At 42.5% G+C, this 19,667-nt stretch overlaps 1 protein-coding gene across 3 annotated transcripts in view; it reads left to right on the forward strand.

The window, feature by feature from the left end:
• The window catches only part of FAM117B (family with sequence similarity 117 member B), a 93,070-nt gene that overhangs the window by 32,788 nt on the left and 40,615 nt on the right, over positions 1 to 19,667 (forward strand). For all 3 annotated transcript variants that reach the window (XM_034785831.1, XM_034785829.1, XM_034785830.1), the window contains exons 2-3: positions 14,057 to 14,208; positions 16,205 to 16,297. In XM_034785831.1, the coding sequence (XP_034641722.1) occupies positions 14,188 to 14,208; positions 16,205 to 16,297 (114 nt within the window). In that variant the 5' untranslated portion in view covers positions 14,057 to 14,187. The remainder of the gene's footprint in view (positions 1 to 14,056; positions 14,209 to 16,204; positions 16,298 to 19,667) is intronic.

The following is a 19,667-nucleotide window of genomic DNA, read 5'->3' on the forward strand; positions in this document are numbered from 1 at the left end:
TCAACAAGGAGTCTGGTGGCACCTTAAAGACTAACAGATTTATTTGGGCATAAGCTTTCGTGGGTAAAAACCTCACTTCTTCAGTTGCATCTGAAGAAGTGAGGTTTTTACCCACGAAAGCTTATGCCCAAATAAATCTGTTAGTCTTTAAGGTGCCACCAGACTCCTTGTTGAGCTTGAATTAGACTCCCTATGGGAGTCATTGTTCATTCTCTTATGAAAGAATTCATGAAATACCCATCATTTGCAGTGATGGATCTAAATTATAGAACTTTTAAAGTACTTTCACTTAAAAATGATTTTAGGGATTTGAAGTTTGTTACTCTAGCTTTGTTCTGTTAAGTTACAGTTATGTTAGGCTCCTTTCTGCCTCAAAATATGTATGTACAGGTAATGAAAGAGAGTACTTGCTTTTCTCTATAAGCCTATACAACATCCTGTGTGCTCTATTGATACTTTTTTTTTTTTTTGCTTTTCTTAATTGAAAATTAGTTGCAGGAACACTTTGTTGAAAAATAGATTTAGTTGTGGGAGGTGGAAGGGTTGATAATTAGGCTAATTAAAACAGACCTAATACTCTTCTGTTCGTTGAAACAGCTCTATTGTTTTTCATCAGCGCAGCTGTTGTAATTGTTGTCTTGATGGAAGTGGATCTCTTATTATGTAGGTCACATCAAGGGAAACTAGCAGATGAGCACTTGGTGCAAGTAATATAGCATGAGAAACTGTAGAGGAAAATACTACAATGAGAACACCATGAATAGTTGACTGAAATGGAAATTTACATTTTGAAACAAGCAGAGGGGTTAAATGATAGACTTGGCTGATTGTATTAAGGCAGGATTTAATAATTTGGTGATAGTGTCGGTCTATTCTTAAGCGTAGGTGACTGAGTGATTATTAAAACTGTATTTCAATGTCAACTCCATTCCACCCCATCTAACTAACAGTTTATAAAATTCAACATTATGGTATGTTTGGGGGCAATAGAAGTCTAGGGAAATATTCACACTAACTTTTTTTTAGGATCTGATATGCATCTCTAATAAAATTTAGACAACTGCTTAGTTTGGATTTAAATAACTAACAAAATAATTCTTTCAATTATAATTTAGTTTATTACACCCACCTCTCCCCCCAAACACTGTATCAGTGGTGGTTTCCAGTGCTTTCTTTTGAAGCAGTTATTTTACTATATTGTAACTGACTAAACTTGGATTGCTGATTTTTAGCTCTCTTTGGCTTTCTCCTCTTAAGAAGACCTTATTAAAGAGGAAGAAAAACTTTGAAAAATATTTAGATCTTTATTTAGATATGAATCTGATAAAAAATATGACATTTCTTATATCACTTCAGAGGCAAGTGTAACCTCTCTAATAAAGAGTTGTACATGAATGTGTATTCTGGTCCACTGTTGACCAAAGAGTGCTTTTTTTTTTACCTTGTGCTATAATGTTAAATGTAACTGACCAGTTTGACAGTACTGAGAGCCAGGTTGAATGAACAACTACATTTTCTTTGAGAATCCCCTAATGCAGCAGTTCTCAACCAGGGCTCTGGGACCCACTCGGGGGAGGGGGAGAAACAGGTTTCAGGGAGTCCACCAAGCAGGGCCAGCAATAGAGTTGCTGGGGTCCAGGGCAGAATGCTACTACATGGGGCTGAAGGCAGGGGCCCTGAGCCCTGCCATTCAGGGCTGAAGCCAAAGCCTGAATAATGTAGCTTCTCTGGGGCCCCTGTGGCATGGGGCCCCAGGAAATTTCCCTGCCACACGGCCCTTGGCTTTTCTGTGCAGAAAACCAATTATTGGGGCACAGGTGGGCCAGGGAGTTTCTATAGTATGTTGGGAGGGGGGGAAGGAGGAGGGGCTCAGAAAGAAAAAGTTTGAGAACCCCTGACTTAATTTAGGCTGGAATGCAGAAAGTGATTCAGATTGGCCCTCTCAGCAGTGATGCTGCTGCATGGCATGGTAGTGTGAGGAGTGTTGGAGCCAAATATGCCAGCAATTTATTTTTTATTTTATTTATTGGTCCACCCTGGCCCTAAGATGGAGCAGCTTAGTGACACCATGGAGACTCGTGCTGTGGTTAAGCCTTGCTGGACACAAATCTTGTCTAAATGGTGGTTGGCATACGTGTATGCTGTTGGCAGCAATTTTGTGTGTGATCCTGAGGAGTCTGACAAGGCTGCTAGTCTGACCATGTGTTAACATGCCAGTTCCCTGTAGTATGTGATGTGGAGAGTACTGGAAAGAATCTTTTTGATGATTTAGCTTCTCTTCTACAGAATACAGAACCAGCAAAACAATGTAGTGTGGTACATAGTAATATTTAGTGAATTTATTTGATATAGAAAAATCCTCTTCAAACCCTTACATCCATGTGGGATATTTTTTTTTTAGATTTTAGTTTTAAAGCAATTTGTCTTTGGGACATATTCAGGACAGACCTTCTCTAGGTTTTATTGAATGTCATTAAGAATAAACCACTGGTGGAGTTGGAGGTTCCTGAACTGATCTGTGGGCCATAGTTAGAAGGCTAATCACATGAAGCTAGTTTTTATTTTCGATTGCTAATTTATAGCATTTTTAGCTGGGTGGGTGTTGTTGGTTTTTTTATTTTATTTTAGTGCAAACACTCTCCTGATATTTTCAAGTATTGCTGTAGTAACAATAGAATGTTATCTGATTGTCTCATGGACTGCCTCTCCTCCCAACTGCAATGTTCCTATTAAAATGTGGTCTACGCTACAGAAAACTTTGAGGACCTCAGCTGTCATAGCTGATAGGATATTTCTGATTTTAAACAATTGATCATACGTTTTCTTGTTTACTCAACAAAATGAATAGCTTCAGAATAGCATAGGATATGTTTTGTAGCAATTTACTTAAGTCAAACTGACAGTTTTGGCACATGACTGCATGTTGCTGGAAGTTGTATGGATTTTTTTTTCTCAAGTATTGGAAGGCTTTTATTCAGTAATCAGCTTGTAAACAATTCATAGTATATTTCTTCCCCATCAGTAAAAGTTTGCCATACCAATTTTCTAATTCTCAGCATTTGAAAATATATATTTGACAAGTTTTAAAACTCTAAAATTCATAAGACTAAAAAGCAAAACTATTTTGTTATTCCGAAGATTCTTTTATATTGCTGTTCTCCAGTAAGGACAGTGTTTAACTTGGCCATGTTAGGCATCTTTAGAATTTCTGTTTTTTTTGGAGTTGTTTTTTTTTTTCATTTATTAAATGTAACTCTCTAACATGGTACACTTAATGTATTTTTGTTTGTGCCCAAGTTCAAGTTGCCACATACAACAAAAGTTGTTGGAATTTCTTGAGAATTAAGTGCTTATTCTTGCAACATTAATTTTGCATTAACACATTTTTTTGCATTTAATACTAAATACACATGTGTATGTGAAACAACAACATTATAAAAGTATAATTCTCTGAGTAAGAATTCATTTGAAAACATTACAGGTTACTGAGTGAGGTTGTGGAATCCCGGCCATTGGGGGTTTTTTAAAAACAGGATAGACAAAAATCTGTCATGGATAGTCTAGGTATACTTAATCCTGCTTCAATTTAGAGGGATGGGACTAGCTGACCTCTTGAGGTCCCTTCCAGCCATAGATTTCTGTGATTCTGTTGTTGTTGTTTACTTGGGAAGTCTTATACAAAAGATTGGAAAACTTGGTTCCTGGCACTAAAGAGATTATATTTTGAAAACTAGAGCTCAGACAAGAACACGTTGAGAGACCAGATGATAGTTCAAAGTTAACTTTTTTTTTTTAAACAATTTTGGGTGGCCTGTTTTAAAAGGGATTAATGTTTGTAGGCTCCACAAGTGGATTTTGGAGAGGAATTTGAAGTAAGAGGGTGTGTGCCTGTCACTGTAGGATGGGGTGGTTTATTCTTGGTAGTACATAAAGTACAGTGCACCAAGAAAAATCATATTTGACTATGTAGTTTTGTGAGAATTTTTAAATTGTGGTTGTGGAACTGAAACAGCCAGCTGTGGAATTCAGAAATAATGATGGTCAGTTTTTCTCTTTGAGTGTTTAAAAAAAATAATAAATTGAGGTACTGCTTTTATTAATAAACCACTCTTTTTCTTGTCATCAGACCTCTTCCTAGAAATACTTTTAGTATATAATGTGTGTATTAATAACAAATATAATGAAGCTAATGTGTTTATTTCAATGCTATATTTTAATATAAATTTCAAAGTAGTCTTTTCAAAAGTATTGCAACTATAGCTGTGCTTATAAGGCTTCTCTCACCTTTCCTACTTAAAAGAATTTCAGATTTAAATGTCGGTGTCCAAGTTTACACTGGTATTTGCACATTTTTTAGTGTTGACTTTAATTAGCCACTGTCCTGGCTAAATGCATAGTACCAGAAGTGACAACTCTCACTCTCCATATAAGTTTTTAGAGACACTGTCAGCTGCAACACTGTTAGATGCTTGAAAATAATGCTCTTTGCACTAATATCCCCCCTCACTCATTTTTAACTGACTGACTTGCTACTATGTTGCCTTTAAGGGTATGTCTAAACAGCAGTTAGGAGGGGCAGTTGCAAGGTGTGTAGGCATATCTGAACTAGCTTTGATTTGATCTAGCTTGCTGAAAAAGCAGTGTAGCCATGGCAGCACAAGTGGTAGTACGGGCTACCCATCCAATAACAATCTTGGCTGCTACCTTAGGTATGTATTTGGGTGGCTAGCATATACCGCTGCCCAAACTGTTGAGCTACACTGTTAATTTTAGCAAGGTAGCTCAGTTAAAATTAGCTCAGGTAGGCCTACATGTGCTGTGTCAATTGCAATGTATACAACACCCTAAAAGTGTAGATTTTAGGGTTTGTCCTCTGCCCAGCAACTTAGGCCAATATTCGTCAATAACTTTACAGTTGCACATAAATTTGTATGATAGGGTTACCATATTTCAGCAAGCAAAAAAGAGGACGGGAGGAGCCCCGCCCTAGCCCCGCCCCCCCCCCCTCCCCCCCCCCCCCCCCACCCCCCCCCCCCCCCCCCCCCCCCACCCCACCCCCCCCCCCCCCCCCCCCCCCCCCCCCCCCCCCCCCCCCCCCTCCCCCCCCCCCCCCCCCCCCCCNCCCCCCCCCCCTTGTCCACTGACTGCCCCCTCCTGGGACCCCTGCTCCTAACTGCCCTCCAGAACCCCACCCCCTACCTAAGCCTCCCTGTTCCTTGTCCCCTAACTGCCCCCTCCTAAGACCTCCCCCACCCTAACTGCCCCCCTGAACCCTACCCGTACCCTGACTGCCCAAAACCTTCTCCACTCCCCCCAAAAAGCCCCCTCCGAACTCCCGACTGCCCCCTCCAAAATCTCCCTGACCCTTCTCCTGCCCCCTGACCCCCTTACCCTGCCGCTCAGAACATGGTGTTGGGCTCTGTGTGGAGCCAGACATGTGGCTGCGCTCCCCAGCGCAACACACAACCCGGTCCCACCCCACCCAGTGCTGCCAGAGCGGGGCGCTGGGCAGCAAGGGAGGAGGAGCTGCCGAGGCCCGATGCAAACGGCCCGGCCGGCCGGCTCAGAATGCGGCGGGGGGTGGGAGGAGGAGCTCTACAGCTGCTCCGGAGTCCAGCCCGGCAAGCTGCTGGGGAAGGGCTCTGGCTGCCAGACCCCCATGCGAGCGGCTGAATTTCCTGCAGCCCTCCCAGCCGCACCTCGCTCTGCATGGGGGGGGGGGAAATCCCAGATGTTTTTAGTGATTTACAAATTCCCCCCCGGACGCTATTTTTAACACAAAAAGGAGGACATGTCCGGGAAATCCGGACGAATGGTAACCCTATTGTATGAGGAATATTGCTGGTAATATGGCTACCTTTTTCATATATATCACTTCTATCTTGGTACAGTCAGGAGGAATATAGGCCTCTGCATAGCTCCGTTTCTGCTTCCATCTTTTCTCTTCTCCTGTTGCTCCTCTCCTTGTCCCGTGTTCTAGCCATTCACCTTGCCCCTTTGCGTTCTCTTACAGATAGGCTTAATATGGGAATTACTGGACAAAATTTTAAGGCCTTTGTTATACAGAGTCAACTCAATGATGTAGGCTGACCTTTCCACTTTAACCCTGTGTTTCCTTACATGCTGCAGTCTAACTTGGAACAACCTTCTTCTTTCTGTCTTGAAGGCATCTTCACTTTCCTTCATATCCCTCCTCACAATTCCCTATTTTTGCCTTGCTTTCTATCAACTTCAGTTCATGTGCTACCTATTTTTTTTCATTTCCACAGTCACAAATTGCTATTTAAAAATACAGAATTTGTATGAATCACTCACTGTACATCTTCAGTTATTTTTGATTTAACCCATATTCCTCCTTTCCTGTGTTAGTTTCATGTTCTACATTAGTCTAATTTAAATCTTTTGGCTCTTTGGGGTTGGGATTGTCTTTTTTTTTTTTTGTCTCTAGAATGCTGTTGGAAGCTGTCTCTACACAAATATTTAAAATTAGGGCTGTCGAGATTTTAAAAAAATTAATCTCAATTTAATCACGATTAATCGTGCTGTTAAACAACACTAGAACACCATTTATTTTAAATATTTTTGGATGTTTACTATATTTTCGAATATATTAATTTCAATTACAACATAGAATACAAAGTGTACAGTGCTCACTTTATTTTTTATTACAAATATTTGCACTGTAAAAAACAAAAAAATTATTTTTCAGTTCACCTCATACAAGTACTGTAGTGCAATCTCTTTATCATGAAAGTTGAACTTACAAATGTGAAATTATGTACCAAAAAAATTGCATTCAGAAATAAAACCATGTAAAACTTTAGAGCCTACAAGTTCACTCAGTCCGATTTCTTGGGCAGCCAATCACTCAGACAAACAAGGTTGGCTACAATTTGCAGGAGATAATGCTGTCTGCTTCTTGTTTACAATGTTGCCCAAAAGTGAGAACAGGCATTCGTATGGCACTGTTGTAGCTGGCGTCGCAAGGTTTTTACGTGCCAGGTGTGCTAAAGATTCATATTTCCCTTCATGCTTCAACCTCCATTCCAGAGGACATGCTTCCATGCTGATGATGGGTTCTGCTTGATGACGATCCAAAGCAGTGCGGACTGACGCATGTTCATTTTCATCATCTCAGTCAGATGCCACCAGCAGAAAATTGATTTTCTTTTTTTGTGTTTGGGTTCTCTAGTTTCCGCATTAGAGTGTTGCTCTTTTAAGACTTTTAAAAGCATGCTCCACACCTTGTCCCTCTCAGATTTTGGACGGCACTTGAGATTCTTAAACCTTGGTTCTAGTGTTGTAGCTATCTTTAGAAATCTCACATCGGTACCTTCTTTGCATTTTGTCAAATCTGCTGTGAAAGCGTTCTTAAAATGAACATGTACTGGGTCATCATCCGAGATGGCTATAACATGAAATATATGCAGAATGTGGGTAAAACAGAGCAGGAGACATGCAATTCTCTTCCCAAGGAGTACAGTCAAAAGTTTAATTGACGCATTATTATTTTTTTAATGAGCATCATCAGCATGGAAGCATGTCCTCTGGAATGGTGGCCGAAGCATGAAGGGGCATACGAATGTTTAGTATATATGGCATGTAAATACCTTGGAACACTGGCTACAAAAGTGGCATGCGAACGCCTGTTCTCACTTTCAGGTGACATTGTAAATAAGAAATAGGCAGCAGTATCTCCCATCAGGGTAAACAAACTTGTTTGTCTTAGCGATTGGCTGAACAAGAAGTAGGACTGAGTGGACTTGTAGGCGCTGAAGTTTTACATTGTTTTGTTTTTTGTGCAGTTATGTAACAAAAAAAAATCTGCATTCGTAAATTACACTTTCACGATAAAGAGATTGTACTTCAATACTTGCGTGAGGTGAATTGAAAAATACTATTTCATTTATCATTTTTACACTGCATATATTTGTAATAAAAATAATATAAAATGAGCACTATACTGTGTTATAATTGAAATCAATATTGATAATGTAGAAAAACATCCAAAAATATTTAATAAATTTCAATTGGTATTCTATTGTTAAGTGCAATTAATCGTGATTAATTTTTTTGAGTTAATCATGTGAGTTAACTGTGATTAATTGACAGCTCTACTTAAAATAAATATTAACCAGTTTGAAAAGAAAATATCTTGGTAAATTTCATGCAAACTGTATATGATGGCAGACCATTCTGGATGTAATATAGAAGGGGAAAAGGTTACTTTTCAAAAATTCTTTTTGAAATGTAATTCAACACTTTGTTTCTCAAATTAGACGAACAAAATTGATTATCATATATGTCCCTTTCCAGATTTCTCCTGTACCATACCTTGGGTGATACCAAATTTGAGTAACTGATGAATCCTTTCAATTTATGTATTGTGTCCTTAAGAGAAAAGTAGGAGAGAGAAATAAATTGTCATCAGACTTCTTTTTGTTTATAATTTAAAAAAAAAGGAAATAAACCTTAAAGGGGGAGGGAATGCTTGTGCAAATACTTGAAATCTGCTCTCAAATCTATGCTGCTAAATTTTGATTCTCTACTTCATTCACCGAATAAAGACACTAAATTAGCAACACATTGTCCTGCACTCAGGTTATTTCTTTCAAGGTTTCCAACAAGCTTTTCTGATGTAAATCTCCCTGCATAACTTCTACAGACTATTTGGTCCATTTTGAGCATACTTTTGAACTATAGCTCTTAATATGTATCAAGTCACAAATAAAGGTGTTACGACTAAGGCTACATTTTAGTCATGGGTATTTTTTTAGTAAAAGTCATGGACAAGTTATGGGCCGTAAACAAAAATTCATGGGCTTGTGACTTGTCCATGACTTTTACTAAAAATACCCGCTGTTACTAAAACTTGGAGGGTTGGGGAAGGGGGCGGTCCGGGGGCTCTGCAGGTGTTGGAGGTGGTGGTGGTGGAGGACCCCTGCTGGTACTGAGGGAGGGGGTGGGGCGGACTGTGCCATGTGGCCTGGGAACCCCACTGGTACTGGGTGAGGGAGGGTTGGCAGGGCTGGCAGGGGCTCCCCACCTGGCTCCGCATCCCTGCAGCTCCTAGGCGGCTGAGGGCAGAGGCTCCTCCACTGCTCCCGCCACAAGTGCCGGCTGCCGCAGTTTCCATCGGCCGGGAACCGCAGCCAATGGGCGCTGCGGGGGTGGGGCCTACGGGCAGCACGGAGACCCCCTCTGCCGCCTAGAAGCTGCAGGGAGGCCGCGCACCCCCTGCACTCACCAAACTGCTGCTCCTTGCCCTGAGCCCCCTCCCACACACCCAAACTGCTGATGATGGCCATGGGGCTGCTGCAGAGGTCACGGAAAGTCACAGAATCTGTGACCTCTGTGATGGACTCGTAGCCTTAGTTATGGCATTTTCAGTTTTGAAGTGCCATGTTTTTGAGATGTAAAACATACATGCAGGCCACTTAAAGCTTTTAAAGATTATATGGTACTTCCCTCAAGAGTAATAAAATTTCCAGGTATATAGCACCTCTCATCTGAGAATCTCAAAATATTTTAGCAACATTAAGCTTTTCAATAGCTTTGTGAGATGGATAACTGCTGTATTTAATTTTACAGATGGGTAAGGTGAGATTAAGTGACTTGGTCAAGGCAACACAGCAGGTCCATGGCCAACTGGGATTACAACCCAAGAGTCCTGATTGCCAGTGTTGTCTGTCCTTACTCATATATGTCACACTTTCCTTTCTCATAAAGTCCTGCCACTTCAGCTCTGCAGAAATCCAGTCCAATTTTCAGTTAGCGTACTTACTGTTTATCTAAATTCCTCTTTAAACTTTAGTTCAGCAGTTCCTGTTCTAAACTGAATGTTGTTATTTGCAGCCAGGCAGCTGGTGCATTCCATTCCAGAGGTGGCTGCATTTCAGGCAAAGGAATTCCTTAGTATACATGGTTTATAATGAGCTTAGAAATCCTTCACGATATATATATAATTGTAACATTGTTATAATGGTTTTTGTATTCCAGTAAAAGCTAGTAACCCCATCATGCTAAAAGATACTTGCACTGTATTTAAATTGATAAACTATGCACTAAACAGTACAAGATATTTGCATAGATGTAAACATAGAAAGCAGAAGCTTACTTAAATTACTAATCAGATGTCTGTAGGACTGCATAACTAACTAGACATATTTTTTCTTCTAAAAAGCAGCAAAGTGGACACAGATCCTTTCATATATATACTGTGTTAATGCTGCCTTCTAGAGAGCTATTGAAAACTTGTTTAATTTTCCTCTTCCTAGAGCCTTTTTATCTAAAATGGATAGGGCTTTTTTTATATATGCTCTTGAAAAAATGTACAAAAAACCTGTCTAAAGGACAACTCCTAAGTAGTTTCTTGTTCTTTTTCAATGCCCTCTGTGCATTTACATTTGTAGTGGCACACCTGATATCAAGCTGCAAAAGTACTTTGAAAAGTTGTGGCTGTTGGTTGAGGGGAGATGGTGCCATAAGCATTTCTTGTGTAAAGGTGATGGCATCACTCTCTTCTGAATAAGGGAATGCATCCCTAACAGCCTAAGTTACTTTGCCACCTCTGAGAGCAAGCGGCATTTGCCTTCATGTCCTGTGGACTAGAGCTTCCCTCAACCTAGCTTAAATCCTTATTGTAAATAGCTAGTTTAGAGTAGTGTAGGTTATCTTAGTATAAATATCCCTTTCCTTTCCTTGCGAGCCTTTGCCCCTTACCAGGACTGTCTGGCCCTGAGGTTTGTAAAGGCTTCAAGAGGTGTGCCTCTTACCTGGCTATCATACTGGAGATCTGGTGCCTTTTCTATTTCCGGGCTTGTCTATTCTACCTGCTGGTTTGGCGGGCAGCGATCAATCCGGGGGTGGAGGGGTCGCTTTATCACGTCTAGTATAGATAAATCGACCGCTAAGCGCTCTCCCGTTGACTCCGGTACTCCATCAGAATGAGGAGCACAAGTGGAGTCGACGGGAGAGCATCAGCTGTTGACTTACTGTAGTGAAGACACCGTGGTAAGTAGATGTAAGTACATCGACTTCAGCTATGCTATTCACATAGCTGAAGTTGCGTATCTTAGATCGACTCCGCGTGGTAGTGTAGACAAGCCCTTAGTGAGACCCACTTAATAACCCCATATACAGTTTGCCACACTTTCATGCTCTGCACCAAAAGGGAGAGATGTTTGAGGCTCCGGGCTCACCTGGCTTCTTGATGCTACTACCTGATATCTTATTGGGCTTATTGATGGGACATCCGTCACCGTGTCCCCTCCCTTCAGATCTCATTTCTCCTGCAGCTCCAGGTGCATGATTACTTCAGATAACTGGGTGCTAGACACCATCCAGGACAGATACTCAGTTCAGTTTTGCACCAGATTACCTCACCATCCTCCCACTCTTTCCCTCTTCAGGGACCCATTTCAAGAGAGTGTCATAATGGAGGAAGTGGAATCACTCCTCAGGAAATGAGCCATGGGGGGATTCAACAGGAATACAGAAGGAAAAGAGATTTTTCCCCTTCTCCCCCCCCACCCCCAAATTCCTTGAATCCCAATTAGAGGAACAGTCTGAGGGTCAGAAACCCCAACAAGTACATAAGAATATTAAAGTCCAGGATGACCACTATCGAGGATGTTATCCATTCCTTAACCAAGGGAAATTGGTATGCAGTTCTCAGCTTAAAGGACCTGTTTTCACTTAGCAAACAGTCACCTCAAGTATCTGGTTCTGTGTCCTAAAACTTGTTTTAACAAAACCGATAGGTGTGGGAGGCCATCCCTAGGAGTCTCTTGCTCAAGCATTTATTTACCAAAATAATAATATATTTCAAGCATTTATTTATCAAAATTGCCTTCTGGATAGCAATTCACTCTATTAGGAGCGTGAGTGAGCTTAGTGCTTTGGGGGCCACTCCACCTTATAATGTGGTCCTCAAAGACAAAGTTACCATGAGACCCCATCCTGGTTTTATGGCCTAAGGTGCTCTCATATTCCCACTGGTCTCTATGTATTTCCCTCCTTTTATTTTCCCCCAGATCTTATTCGCAGCCAGAGGAAACTCCTGTCCGTGACATACAGGAGGGACAATCAAAATCAGCCTGGCAGAACGTGCATGAGAACTGTCTCTGGTCAGATGAGCAATTGATCCAAAATCCCATTCTCTGATCTCTTGGGGCCAAATCCTGTTCCCATTGAAATCAAAAAAAGTTTTGCTATTGAGTTCAATGGGAACAGGCTTTGACATTTGGAGAGGAAAGAACAAAACCACTCAAGCAAGGGCTATGTTGCTTATACCACAGGTATCAAAGGCTGCTGACTCGTGTGAGAAAGTCAGCAGACATCTGATCTTTGTCCATTGCAAGGGAGAAATCAGCAATCAATGAGGCTAGAACAGTCTTTGTACTGTATCCAACTCATAAGTCCATCTGCAACGGATCAAGGAAATATGAAGGCTCCAGATTACCTTAAAGTCCTCAGACCCTTGGTTAGAATGCTCCCATCAGTATATGTTCGTAGTCCAGAGGCTGGAGCAGGAATCCAAACCACTATTTAAACACCTTCCGTCCGTCCCACCCCTGCCCTCTTGAGGACTCCTGACCAACTTAACAGTAGAATACATATGCTAACAAACTTAAACAAAGCCTTTGTTTAAGTTTGTTAGCATATGCATTGTACTGTTAAACCCATATAAAGAATGAATGCCCTCCCTAGCCGCATTCTGCTCTTTTAAGGAGCAGAATGCAGCTCCACCCCCCTCCAGAGGGGGGGCTAGCCTCCCCAAGTGTTTCCGGTACCCCCTACCCGCTAAAAATCTCTTGCCGGTACTGCATATTGGAGTGTACCACTCTACTTGCACTCCTGAGTATTCCTCTCCCACCATCCACCTTATGGCTTGCTAATCTCCCACAAGTAGGTATGCACAGAGGCCATCCAAGAAGAAAAAGGTTACTTATCAGTAACTACTGTTCTTTGGGAACTGCCTCTGTGTAGTCACACTATCCACACACCTACCCCCTACTTAGGATTTATATGTAACATCAGGTTTCTGTCCTTAGAGAGAAGGAACTGAGGTGTTTGGGAGGGTGCACCACCCCTTTTTATAGAGTAGGGTGAGGACTTCACTTATGCATCAGAATGCTCATGTACACACACATCCTTCCTTCCTGTACTGCTTTTCAATGCTGATTCACAGCTTGACTCTGAATTCCACAAGTCTGAATGCACAGTGGTGCGTCTCTAAGAACAAGCTATTGGTAACCTGTCTTTCTGAGACATTTATTTTCAGTATGGAGGACAAGCATTCCATGCATCATTTTAAAACCATATTATAGGTAGATCACATTTTGAGTCTAAATTACTTGTTCTTTTAATATTCGGAAAACAAATCTAAATATTTTGCATACTGAAATGTCTAGTTGCTAAACTATTAACTCTTTATCTTTACATCTGTGAAGTGTCTCATTCTGAACTTTGATCATGTGTGTGTGGTTTTGTTTTGTTTTGTTTGGCTAGGTTACCATACGCGTAGTCCAAAGTCATAAGCAGTCTCCTTCATAACTGTCCATCAGGATGGCTGTTTTCTGCTTAGTAGTATAAGTTTTGTTGATCATTGTGGAAATAAACTATGCAATAGTTGGCATATGGATTAACAGCCTGGGCTTTAAAAATAAATCCAATATTAAATTAGGCATAAATTTTGGTAGTACTTTAAAAGTCACAGCAAAAAAAAAAACATTAAAAAAACTCCCTAATAATATTGGTAATTACTTTGTTCTGTGCTTTTATAGGGAAACTCTGAAAACACATTTCATGAGAGCAATGTAATCATGGGGCAAATGTTAAAAGAACAACAACAAAAAGGAAATTTTGAGCTTAATTTCCAAGTGGTCTCTCATAGCTCCTATGGTATTACATTTTGTGTGTGTGCACTCTGTACTGAATACATAAAAATTCTATTTTCAGTATGGCTAATTGAAAATTTGCTTTACTGAATTTTACTTGTTCTTGATACACACAATTTGCTTGTGAAATCTTATTATTATTTTTATTTTTCTAGTTGACAAATCACGACCGCCTTCATCAAGCCCTTCCAGTATAATTCGCCGCACTTCCTCACTGGATACACTTGCTGCTCCCTACCTCGCTGGACAATGGCCTCGTGATAATCATGGACAGGCTGCTCCCTGTATGAGGGACAAAGCCACACAGGTAAGACAGTTTTGTTAGGTGGTGTATTTCAGTGTAAGAGACTGCTTTTTTTTTTTTTTTTTTTTTTTTCTTTCTGTATACATTCATCTTCCAAGCTCACTTCTTTGGAATTTTCCTTCCCTTCCCAAATTCCTGGAGAGAGTTTTTTTTTCTATTTATTCCCAAATTCTTTGCACCCTTGCATGCTTGTGCCCCCACTCCCTCCCCCCCCCCCGGTGTTATATCCGAATTCGCGTTATATTGGGATAGAGATGTATGTTTGCATATGCCTTCCCCCAAGAAATTTTCTGGGAAACCCACCTAACTTTGTCACATAAATTCATTCTTATCTGGCACATAGTTTCATGTAGTCTTTTGAAGCTCATGACACTTCCCAGGATTTATATTGGTCATGTCTCCTCCTATAGAAATTACATATAATTCCACAATTCATGAACTTTGCATCTTAATACAATGGACTCCAAACCTACTAAAACTTAAATCAGTATGGTTTATCAAGTATGTTGCAGGAAATGGCTGCATCTGTCACAATAGCCTCTTTCTGTATTCAGGACAGGATTTGAATAGTATAGAGTAAATAATGCCTAGGCCACATATTGAACAATGAAGATGAAACAAGCTGTTGAATAGTTGGTCATTCAGTAAGCACCGTCCATTCTGTGCACTGAATGAGGTAGATGACCTGTGGGAAAAATATGTGATCATGTAATTAAAGACAGTATCATAATGCATGCACACCAGGAGGTTGAATTAAAGTTGCCCAGGCAATTTAATTCTACTATTTCCTAACTTTTGAGTGCTTGACGATAGATTATAGTGTAGGTGTTTGTGTGATATTGCAATTATTAATTGTGCAGTATTGCTTATATACCAGAATGTTTGCTTGTGGCATGTCTACACTACAAACTTAAGTCGATGTAATGTTAGGTTGACTTACAGCCACCACAGTAATTACTACAGTGGTTCATGTCCATGCTGGCCTCCTTCTGTTGGTGGTGCGCATCCACTGATTTAAGAGGGGCAGTGTAGGGAGCTGAGAGAGCTGGGCTCTCAGCTCTGTGTGCAGCTCCCTGCTGGGAGCCTCCCCGTCCCCCCAGACTCCCTGCTGGGAGCATGGCTTCCCCCGGGGCTTCTGTGGGGAGCTATATGCCCAGAGCCCAGGCAGAAGCCCAGCTCAGGGTGAGGAGTCCAGAGCCTGGACAGGACCCCAGCTTGGGGCAGGAAGCCCCCGACCTGCCCCAGGCTGACAGCCCCAGCTGTGAGCCAGGCTCTCTTGTCAATTTCCTGACTCTAGCACGGAGCTGTGAAATTGATAAAATGAGAGCCAATAGTTGATATAAGTAACCTGCAGTGTCTATATGGACACTGCATTTCCCGAACTATGCTGACATAAGCCTCTCATGGAGGTAGAGTTATGTCGCTGTAGTAGGGCACTTATATCGGTGGAAGCAAGGCTGTAGTGTGGAAATTGACACAATTAGGTCGATGTAAGCTGCTTTACGTCAACCTAACTCAGTAGTGTAGACCAGGCCTTTAGTACTACTGCTTCTAGTACTCAAGCAGTACTAGAAATGTCTGTTAACACACAGGATCAAATTAATCCCTGGTCAGAGCGCTAAAGTGATTGGGACTTGTACCCACTTAAACCTAATGGGTCAAATTCTTTTCGTGTTTTAAGTGAAACTAAATTAGAGTTAATACTTCTGTTATAGTTGGGGGTAATCAGTGTTCATATGAAATAGGGGAGAGACCTACTATGTAGATTATAGGAGTGGCTGAGGTGACATCTTCATACTGATTACTTATAGGAATATCAAAGTTGCCATAGAGGGCTTTCATTCAGTGACTTGTGCTTTCCAGCAGTGTCTGAATCCAGAAAATCATAATTGCATGCCCTCTCTTAGCTTACTTGCTTCTAATTTCTCTTTTTTCTCTTGTTTTTTGGCAAGAATAAGCATACCCTTTTAAAATTAATCCTTTAATCTTCTTGTTACAGACAGAGAGTGCCTGGGCTGAAGAATATTTAGAAAAGAAGAAAGGATCTCACAAGCGTTCAGCATCCTGGGGCAGCACAGACCAACTCAAGGAGGTCACTATTGTTTGAAATAAAGTTGGGTCAGGCTTGTTGCCTGCATATTTTATTACCATGAGGTTTGAAGAAAGTGCAAACATTTGTGTTTAGTTTTTCCATATAAAGATTGGAGGTGGAGAAAATAGAAATACATAATGGCTGATCTGTTTTGTAACTGATAGGATCACCGTGCAAGACACCAATATTTAATGAAGTGGGGTAGGGAAAGCAATGAGAAATCGAGGAAGTATCCTTTAGCTGAGAGAGGAATTCAAATGGTAGTATAATTCCTGTCAAACTTAATTCTTCTCTTCGTGATGATCCAATATTGTATTCCACTGAGGGTTATGCGCCCCGAGCCGGAGCTTTTGAAAGTATTACTGTTCGGCGGTCCGCATGTGCACGCTGTGCCGCATCATGGCCTTGCCTGAGGTGATAAAGGGCATGGTGGGCTATCGACATCTCCAGTTTCTTCTCACCACCTCATGGTCCAAGCCAGAGCTTCTACTCTCCAATCATCCTTGTGACACACTTTCTGAAACTTTTCAAAACCTATCCTTAGTACTGTTAGTAGTTTAGATTTCTTAGTGGTTCTGCATTTACTTTTTCTGTTTTCTGTTCAATTCTTCCTTTCATATCAGATTTAGGACTTGGGACACTGCTTCAGTGGTGTTTCCTGCCCACCGTTACCCCACCCCAGCACCCAGTCCTGGGTACTAGGTATGCTGAAGATGCCAGGGTTCAAAACCTGTGATTCCTGCTCCCACTCATTTTCCATCAGCAACATACACCAGCATGTACTGCTTGGGGGAAGCGCCACATTGCATCCAGGTACAGTATCTGCCTCACCTGCTTGTACTTGGGAGAACCAGACGCTCCGCCTCAGGAAACACCTTATGGAGGCTGCCATGGGATCAACACTGGCTCCTGGTTGGGGAGCACTCCCTTTACATTGGCCTGAACAGGTGAAGACCGCCCCATCTACTGCAGAACCCTGCACTGGGGCCTAGTCATGAACCAAGGAAGCATGCACATAAGCATGGCAGTAAGTCTTCCTCCAAATCTAATGAGGACTCGGCACCATCCACGATTTCCGGCCACGAAGTATCCATGCGTTGTAAGTCTCACAAGAATAAGAAATGGCAGGACTGATCACTAGATCCACTGGTTTCGATCACAGACCCAGCGACTCTGCTGGCATCTCATGAACCATTGGTCTCCAGATAGATGCAGTTCCTGATACCGACTCCTCCAGCGAAACGGATACCATTGACCTCTGGGAGAATTGGAGGTGCCCTGGATCCCCATGAGTTATTCGCACTCCACGACCACCGATCCGATCACCAAGTCGAAGGGACCCTTTGCCCGCTATGCTCCTGCTACCTCCCGTTCCAAGAGTCCTGATGGCACCACCATTTGGTGAGGTTTCTGAATCCTCTGTTTTGGATGATATGGATCTCTGACCCGGTCCACCACTCCTGCTCTGGAAGCACGACTACTGGAAGGTTCCGACAACACTGGGGCACTTCCCCACCTTGCTTTGTCTGCAGAGTTTGTATCTGGCACTGTGGTCCCAAGTTGCACAACAGCAGGGTCAACTGGGTTGGCCATACTGGAGATCATGGCCACAATATTCACCCTCTGAACGGTCCCGCTCGGTCTGGGAGGACTCCCCCACTTCATCACCACAACCCTCGTCAGGTAAGCATTCCAACATAACTCTGGATGCTGCACCAATTAGCCCGACTCCAACGGTACTGACAGATCCTGAGAAGCATCCCTCATCTTCCCAGGATTCAGCTGCCTCTTCAATCCCCTCCTTCCCCACTGGGTGACTATTGCCAGTTCCAGGAATTGCTGCGAAGACTAGCTAATGCCCTACACATTACCATAGAGGAGGTACTAGACAGTCAATTGTAAATTGATGGGTCTACCCTTCGAACCGTTGGCAACTTATTCCCTGTTCTACATGTCGTACAAGGGGTGTTTCTGATGATGATAACCTCAGCAAGGAGGGTGTCTGAGCTCAAGGCCCTAACATCAGAGCCCACTGACACCGTATTCTATAAGACAAGGTTCAGCTCAGGTCACATCCAGCTTTCCTCCCAAAGGTTGTCTCCCAATTTCACATGAACCAGGACATCTTCCTCCCAGTGTTCTATCCTAAGCCGCGCTCAAGCGGCAGGGAGCAGAGGCTTCACTCATTGGATGTCCGCAGAGCACTAGCCTTCTACTTTGAAAGAACAAAACCATTTAGGAAGTCCATTCAACTGTTTGTGGCCATGGCAGACAGGATGAAGGGTCTTCTAGTCTCCTCCCAACAAATTTCGTTGTGGATCAAGTCCTGCATCCCTGAATGCTATAACCTGGCAGAGGTGCCTGCTCCTCCGCTCACAGCACACTCTACTAGGACTCCGGCTTCTTCAGCAGTGTTCCTGGAGCAGGTTCCGACCCAGGAAATATGCAGAGCGGCCATGTGGTCATTCATACATACGTTCGCCTCACATTATATGATTACCAAGCAGGCCAGAGACTATGTGGCCTTTGGTAGAGCAGTGCTCCAGTCAGTGGATATCTGAACTCCGACCCCGCCTCTGAATCTTAGGCTTGTGAGTCACCTGATTGGAATGGACATGAACAAGCACTCAAAGAAGAAAAGTTACTCAACTTCTCATAACTGTTGTTCTTTGAGATGTGTTGTTCACGTCCATTCCAATAACCACCCACCTTACCCCTCTGTCGGAGTAGCTGGCAAGAAGGAACTGAGGGGGTGGCGGGTCGGCAGGGCTCTATATTGAGCGCCATGAAGGCACGACTCCAGGGGGTGCCCAGGTTGACTCCGTGGATGCTGCTAGGGGAAAAATCTTCCAGCTGCCCTGCCGTCTTTCTGGTCACTCTCTTCTAGACACTGCAAGCGTGAAGTGTGCAGGTCACTTTTGGGCATGTGTTTACTGCAGGCCTCACAACTTTTAAACCTGGGGAACCGCGGCATGCTGTGGCCCCAAAGAAACGATCGGGAAGGAGGAGGACCCCCAAAGAAACCTGATTGGAATGGACATGAACAATACATCTCAAAGAACAACAGTTACAAGAAGGTGAGTAACCATTTTTTTCTGGTCTCTCCAATTTTGGCTTCCTCTTCTCCTCTGCATGTTGAAGCAAACTCCACACTTGGAACATTGCAAGAGCTGCTGACCCCACACAATGGCAGACTCAGATATTCCAACCTGTGCACACTTTACCTGACGGCTTGGTTTTTGGATGGACACCATTACTAGCGCAGGAACGCTCTATGGCGGTGTGAGATGTCCTTTTAAGCAGCAGGACAGAGTCCACAAGACACTCTTATCAAGCCAAGTGAACACGCTTCACTTCCTGGGTTACCAGA

This window comes from Trachemys scripta, chromosome 11, assembly GCF_013100865.1.
Source record: "Trachemys scripta elegans isolate TJP31775 chromosome 11, CAS_Tse_1.0, whole genome shotgun sequence".
Classification (NCBI taxonomy): domain Eukaryota; kingdom Metazoa; phylum Chordata; order Testudines; family Emydidae; genus Trachemys; species Trachemys scripta.